Source organism: Rhea pennata, chromosome 10 (genome assembly GCF_028389875.1).
Source record: "Rhea pennata isolate bPtePen1 chromosome 10, bPtePen1.pri, whole genome shotgun sequence".
Classification (NCBI taxonomy): Eukaryota; Metazoa; Chordata; class Aves; order Rheiformes; family Rheidae; genus Rhea; species Rhea pennata.
The window spans coordinates 22,208,875-22,216,607 of NC_084672.1; the positions used below are offsets into that span (position 1 = coordinate 22,208,875).

At 44.3% G+C, this 7,733-nt stretch overlaps 1 protein-coding gene across 1 annotated transcript in view; it reads right to left on the reverse strand.

The window, feature by feature from the left end:
- The window catches only part of ARID3B (AT-rich interaction domain 3B), a 42,534-nt gene that overhangs the window by 33,294 nt on the left and 1,507 nt on the right, over nucleotides 1-7,733 (reverse strand). The window contains exon 2 of the mRNA XM_062583937.1: nucleotides 4,759-5,423. Coding sequence (XP_062439921.1) covers nucleotides 4,759-5,334 — 576 coding nt within the window. The 5' untranslated portion in view covers nucleotides 5,335-5,423. The remainder of the gene's footprint in view (nucleotides 1-4,758; nucleotides 5,424-7,733) is intronic.

Consider the following 7,733-nt stretch of genomic DNA (forward strand, 5'->3'; position numbering starts at 1 on the left):
CATTGCTACCTCATACACTTGCCTTTCTATGAAACCGGCCTAAAAATGCAAAGTCTAATACCAAACAACCCAGAGGTGCCGAAGCCAGCAGGACACAAGTCTCCAGAGCACTTTGAATGGACGTGTCAGACCTGTTCAAGGCTGGCTAAGGACAAATGCATTTGGTGCTAATTTATAAGCACATTTGCATTTTGGGCACATCAGCTACAAACCTCTGATTTTGCTGTACAAACTGGAAGCTATGTAAATATTCCGTCACTGGGTAAGTGCATTTGCTTCCAAGATCCTTCTCTGCTCCCACCATTGATAATGTATTTTAAGTTACAAACCCCTATGAACTCCAAATTAGTTGCTACAGCAGAAGCAGGCTGCCATAGGGATGAAGACTTTATTTAATCAAACCTATACTATGAATTTCAGGAGAAGTAGTAAATAGCAACTTAAGAATTAAAATATCTTCTTATAGAAAATGGCTTTTAATAAACAAGAGGAAGAAACCAAATATTTAACACCAGCTGTTAGTGAAGAATTCTCTCATTATATCATAACAAGAAGGAAAAAAAAGAAAACAAAATCTAACAGAAAGTGACTTGCATCTGGAATTAAAAATCCAGCCACTGAACTGGGTGCTGGACATCCCATATAACTAGGAAGGAAAAAAGAAAAGCACTGTATGAAACAATTTTTTTGTTCCTAAAGATCTTCACCCCCTCTGGATTAATGAGTTTCTCCCGAGCAATACCTCAATATGCACAACACTTGAGGCACATACTTAAGATTATGGAATCTCAACCACTCATTCCTAGACCCTAGAGCAAAAGCAAAGTAATTATTTTAAGTTGACCTACCTTAATAAGCACCATGACCTTTGTAAAAGTTTAGGTCAGGATTTTTAGAAGTCACTGCTGATTTCTGAGACTCTTAACAGGAGATCTCCCCCCCCCCCCCCCCCCCCCCCCCCCCCAAAAAAAAAAAGGCACTACTCTTCAAAAATCAGATACTTGCTTTTTGGAGACTTACCTTGCTGTGTTTGAGAAGGCATTAAATATCAGCTGATGCCTGAAAACCTTGGCTTTACTCTTACATTCCACACAGGAATGCAGGTACAAATGCGTGCACTGTAATAACAGCTTTGCAAACTTACTCATGCTAGTACTGAACACCAGCCTCGGGTGCAAAAGGAATATCTGAGCAAGCAGCACCAGAAGGACCCTGGCTGTGCTCCTGCCTTTGCTCTGCCCCGTAAGCAAAGACATTGCGAAGCTCCGGGAGAACCCACAAGGTGAGAACCCACACTCAACCATCCGCTAAAAGCGACATTTTTCACCCACGGAATTAAAAAAAGCTCATTTTTCTTCAGAGCGAGACGGGCAGTCCCCAACGCCCTTTCCACCAGGCCTGCGGGAGCCCCGGGCTGTCGCAGCCGGGATGGATTTACACGGGATTCGGGCCGTACAGGCAGAGAGCGAGCCGAGCATCCCCCCCCCCCTCCACCCGCCTCCTCCCCAGCTCTTCTTTCGGGAGTGCAACTCCCCGACAAGCAACTACACTGCCTCGGCGTTTTGTGCTGACAGGCTTCCCACCGCCCCTGTGTCACGAGCTGAGCCAGCTCTTTTGTCCGCCCGCTTGTTCTACAATTATTTACTCGGCCGCCCGAGACTGAGTAGACCGTGGCTAGATCTCGGTGGTGGCTTTCGCCCTTCAACCATCTTCCTATCACGTACCTTCCAGGCAATCTTAACCCTACACTTTTAAGATATGTTTCCCCCCAAGGATGTTGCCTTTAGAAGAAAAATTCACCCTTGAAAGAAGAAATACAAGTGACTTTTTCTCCTCTTCTGCGAGCAACAGCCATCACGCATACCACAAATACTCCCAGATCAGATCTGGTTGGAAATGGCATATATCTACGGGCTATTAGCCCCAAGTCTCAACAGAAGCTAAAACAAAAATGACAAGTTCAGGAATCATTTGGAAAATTTGCTGGAGAACATATGCACTTCTCCATCTGATCCAGGTTTTTCTGCCAAAACAGAAATAACAAAACAAAAAGCCCAGTATCTTTAAAGCATATAGCTTAAATGAAAAAAATTCAAACAGTGCTTGCACATGGCCAGTGTGCTACCATTTAGCTTACAGAATTATGTGGACAATCCACAGCTGTATGCAATTCTTTTCGGCAGTCAGGCCAGCTAGCAGCTCTTGTCTGCCCGTCCACCTGCTTATTCCCACCTCCATGCAGTCCCCCTGCTCACCAGCTCAGATCTGGTATACTGCAGTTAAATTTTTACTCTCTGGTATGCAGACTCCACTGGTGAATGCAAACAAGTTGATTTGCAATATTTACCCTACTCAAGGTGAATATACTTCACCAGCATCATTAATATTTTGCACCTCAATGTTGCCTTTTGAGCATTCCAAAGCACCTTAATAACTTTGTTCAGTAGCATGACTATGAACATAAGCCAGGCCTTGCTGGGCCAGACCAGCAGTCCTTCTTGCCCAGTACTCCACCTTCATCAGCAGCATTTGGGGATAGCATTTAGGGAGAGCATGTGAACCTGCCCGCTTTCTGCCATCCATTCTGCCATCCTTCATACTTTCCCCACCATTTGGGGCTGTTGTATTGAGACTGTTAGAGCTCATCCTTGATATTCCTTTAAAATCCATGAAAGAACTTGATATTCACAAATTTCTCTAATCCCTTTCTGAGCTAAGCAGTAAGAGGAGGCTATTTTTAATTTTGCCTCACATCAATCTTTTTGCACCTTAAGCTTCCAAAATAAATTTGGCTGAAACCACACTAAGTTAAGCTGCAACCTATATTCAAAATACCTGAAGAATATTACTGAAATGCAACAAAAGTGACCCAATTGCTTTAGCCAAGTATTAGTGCGCAGTACATAAATCATAAAATAATTCTCTGGATAATATTTCTGATATTCCACATCAGATGGGGCAATCTTGCAGCCATTTGTCTCCCCAGAACATGACAAACAGTCTAGGAATCAAGCCTATTAATTCAGTAAGCTTCACAGGACTCACAAGATAGGCAAGTATTGTAATGAAGCACAAGGACATACTTGTTCACACTAGAGCACTGGCCAAGCTAGAAATAAAAACAGCCAAAGACTTCATTTCGAAGTTTATGCTTTGGAAAGTGATCCCTTAACAACCAGCGTCCTGCCTACTAGTCTACACTCAGAGACTAGAAAGAGGAAGTGTTTTCAGTCAGTCACTATAATCCAGTAAATTCTGAAGCAATTTCTCCAGTGACTGTCACCTGACCAACACACTCATCTCATTTCCTTACTACGGTCTGAGCAACTGCTCTTTCAGACCAAGCCATCTTGAGAAACAAGCCCAGAGAGGCACGGCAGCAACTGGCTGCCTGCTGTATCCCCCGCACCCGGACTGCGCAGCCGGCACGCTTTACAGCGCTGGCAGCCACAAACGCTTCTCACCTGGCGCCTTGCAGAGGTCCCTGCCACGTACAGCACCGCAGAAGCAAGCACACAGGCACGCATTCGCAGGAGCTGCTGGGCAAGACCCCGCAGGCAGCATTAAACAGGATGAGGAAGGATATAAAGCTCACTGAACGTGAAGAGTTCCCCCTCCAAGTGCTGCCAGGACAACATAAAGCAAATTTTCTTATAAATCCAACCAGCAGCTAGGGTTAATCTGCCCTAAGAGTGCTCATACCGAACTTTCAAACATCTATGCTTCACCAGCCAGCAGCAGCTCCAGCCCTTCCACTTTGTAGGGTTTGCACGGGAGTGGGTGGGTGGGTGGGGGGTGCCTGTGCGGGCTTTTGGCCGTACGAAGTTTCTGAGCTCAAAGAGCTCTGCTACCTGAAGCAAAATCTAACTCTGTTCACACTCCGGCTACTTTCTGTAGAAAAGGACAGTTAAATCCAATTTGCTCGCTTAAACCATGTAGTCATCGGGCCCAGTTTCAATACACATGTAAATGATGTAAATGTCCTTAAAATCAGTTCAAGTTAGCTCTGTAACAAGGCAGCGCATAAGTGTTATATTAACTGAAATAGCCACTTATGCCAAAACACAATTGAGAGAAGAAATCTTCACCCTCTCGCATTTATCTACAAGCAGTGGTAATTTTTCATTCAAACCAAGCATTAATCTCCTACCATAACCAAACAACAGCAAATCAGCTCCTTCGCTCCCACTCACAACATACAAAACGGCTCTCCTTACTCACAGGACCAGGGCCAGAAGGCGCAGGCTTCTCTGCCCATCCCCAGAACGCCAAACAGAAATCCGCCCAAAAGTCACCGCAGCCAGGAGGTCTCACACAAAGAGGTTATAGTTGTGGGTGAAATAATTTGAGTAAGATACTAGCAGGCAAAAGTGTCTGCACCAAAAATAAATACGGCATCAGCCTGCCCCGTTCTGAATGGCTCAGCAGCAGCGAGAGAGAAGACAAGTGAGCCAGAATCACAGTCATCTTCCTCTTCACAAAGCCTGCTACATATTGGGGCTGAAAGTTTTTTTTTTTTCCCCACTTGTTCTATCATTAGCTAGAAACCTGCACCAGTAAAGCAGTTGGAGTCCCTGTGAAATCTTGTTTTATAAAAGGAGAACCTGAAAGAACGTACTAGGGAAGCATTGCTCTGCACATGCTTTTCCAAGCACTCGCAGATGGTCAGTGTTTATAACAGGATATTGGGCTAAAGAAATCCTCAGTCTGACTGAATATGACCATTCTTATTTGGAAAAAAGTAATGTTAACACTGACCTGCTTGAGCTGCTCATCCAGTCTCCAAGTCTGACGCCCAGATGGGGAACCGGAATATGTTTGCTTAGTAGTGTCTTTACCCTGTTCTTCTTTCCCCTGCTGTCCCCGCTGGTGCCCAGAAGCTGGAAGAGGATTAGAGGTAGAAGCCACTCTTTGGTTGTGATGGGTAACTTTAGGAGCATGAAAATATTTCAGAGCAGTGCAGGTGTCTTTTCCAGTCACATCAGCGCCATCCTCAAGCTCTCCACCTTCCAAACCCCCTTCCTCTTCCTCATCGTCTTCTTCTTCCTCATCTTCCTCTTCCTCTTCTGGCTCTGAATTCATGCTGCTCTGATCAAAAGCTCGCGTAGCCCCAGCTGCAGGTGGGCCTCTGGCCAAAGGACCGACAGCAGAGCTGCCCGAAGCCCTGCCAGATGTAGCTGCTAGGACAGCCTGCTGTACTGCCAGCTGCTGAGTATAGAGCAGCTGGGCTTCCCTCATCTGTCTCTGCTGTCTCTCCCTGGAATCCATCTGCAGAGGAGCTTGCTGCTTCTGCTGCTGCTTCTGCAGCTGCTCGACCACAGCTTCCAGCTTCATCCCGCAGTTTGCATGGCTGGGAAAAGAGGGGGGCGTTTTTGACTTTATCTGGCAGGGTTCAAGCCCCGACCTTGGGAGATCGGCAGAATCTGAAAGATAGACAAATATTTGTCTGTATGAATATAAAATGCTTTCATCTTTTCCCCAGGAAGAGGATAAATAGAGTGCAATGCCAATACTCTTTCCTGTGCAGGAGACCGTGAAACAATCAGCTTCATGTTTAACAGCCTCGGGCTCAAACTTGCATTCAATTTTCAAACTGTTTAATTGTATTTTCAAGCTGAACACACTTGCTATAGCCCCGATTTCGTATACCCCAAAGACAGCATCTGAAATGCCTCTGTCCACTGTCCCAGGAGTTCATTTCTGACCAAAGCCTTCCACATTTACTAAGTAATTAATTTTGAGATATTACATTACGCTACATTAAGGTAGCGTTTTCAGAAGAACCAGAACCTTACAAGGAGATACCCAGGATAATAGCCTTGACTACATTTCTATTAAAAAACATGCGTTTATCACTTATCAGTTGTCTCTGTAAATTATTTTGTGGTTTCATTAAGTTCTTCACACACACATCTTTCTTAAAATCACATTTCTGACTATTCTTTTTCCCAAGGAAAGCAAGAGGAGAGTAAAAGATCACCCTAGCCTGAAATGGATGATTAAGCACTGATCAACTTCTGTCTCTGATTCCAAGAGTTACTAGGAGATCTCAAACCCTTGCTGTGATCTCCTTTTGATTTTCCCATCCAAGGGACCCCCCTCGCCCAAGAGCTTTGCTAGCACTCCATTTTGACTCGCAGCAAACTCGTGCTGAGCCAGCACTAGTCCACTCTTGAGCAAAGACTAACCAAATTGACTGCCGTCAGCCACGTAGTTCAGATCTGCAACAATCCTAGAAAGACAACTATGCCTTTAATTCCCAAACATTAAAAATAGCACGTGTATTTTGGACTTTGTGTCACAAACTGGACTTGCTGACAAAGAGGGTCTTTTTCAGCTTCTGTTTAACGTGAAAAGAAGCTCAAGCAGATCTCACTTGCTGTCCTCGAGGTTCATTAATACCAAAATACAGTCAGTTTGGAGAAACAAAGGAAAGGCAAACTACAAACAAGCTCAGGAGTCTCCTTAGCCACCTCCCACCACAGTGTTTACAATCAGCACTGTGTTATTCAAGCCAACCAAAACCAAGTACTTGAAAAAGACTATTTTGCTAAGGCGGGTTTTCAAAATGGATCCATTTCTGTTCTAAAACAACTAATACCCTAACAAATCCCAGCTTCCAAAGTGAAGGACGGCTTCCAGTATCCCTAGAGCAGCTCAAAGGCTGCCTCTAACGTACTCAAACACTCTTCTACAAAGCGCCTGCAGACGACAATGCCAAACTCATTTTTCCTCCTGCAGACTGTTTCCTGTGCTATCCAACTGCTCATCACCAAAATGAAAAGCCTCAATGATACGCTACAATTTTTATCTAACAGGCAGAGATACAGCTTCGGCGTACAAATGAAACAATATTAAGTGGATTAGCGGTTTGAATGTCAGGAGCAATAATGCATTACCTGGCAGCTGAAAAGAGTCTTACACTTGGTTCTAAGGCACAACACGCCATCTGGCCTATTCCACACACACATCTCCAGCACAAGTAACAAGGAACTGCAACAAGTATTGCAATAGTAACCATAAACCACACGGGCTGTTAGAGAACTCAGGGCACGCATACACAACTCCCACTGCGCATCTTACTGTATGTTGTTGCACCTGAAGCACGTTAAGGTGTCATCTGTCATGCCCCGGGGATACTCAACAGGGCGTGCAGTTAATACGCACCGCAGGTATATCACAATAATAAATGACCTGATACGTGGTTCACATGTCAAGCAAACACACCTCAGGTGCAGTTAACACCCTGGTATGCAGTCCCAGTGTATTTCCCAGAGTTGAGATACAATAACCTGTGACAGGTTATGGCAAGATTTATGCATGACTCCTAAGCGGTCTGATTAGACCTGAACAAAAAGCTCAAGAGCCTCCAAAGAGATGAATTTTGGGCACAGCAAACACACCTTCAGCAAGTATCAATGTTATTGTGAAAAGACAATCAACTTTACAGAGAGTTTTAAGTCAATAAAGAAATGCATTTATCAAAAAAAATTAAATACGTCACAGTATCAGGTTAGAGCTTAAGAAAACAACTGCATCTGGACTAGTAAGGCAACAGCAATAGACCACTCAAAGTTTTAACATCCATTTTATTCTTCAGCACGGATATTTGCTTACTTTCTGCATTTCAATCAACTAAGGCAGTGAAAGGATTCAGTTTAACTTTCAGGTCCTCATACACCAGCCTTTGTGTGGATTTTAATCCCTGGGAGAGTAGTTCAATTAAAAAGCCA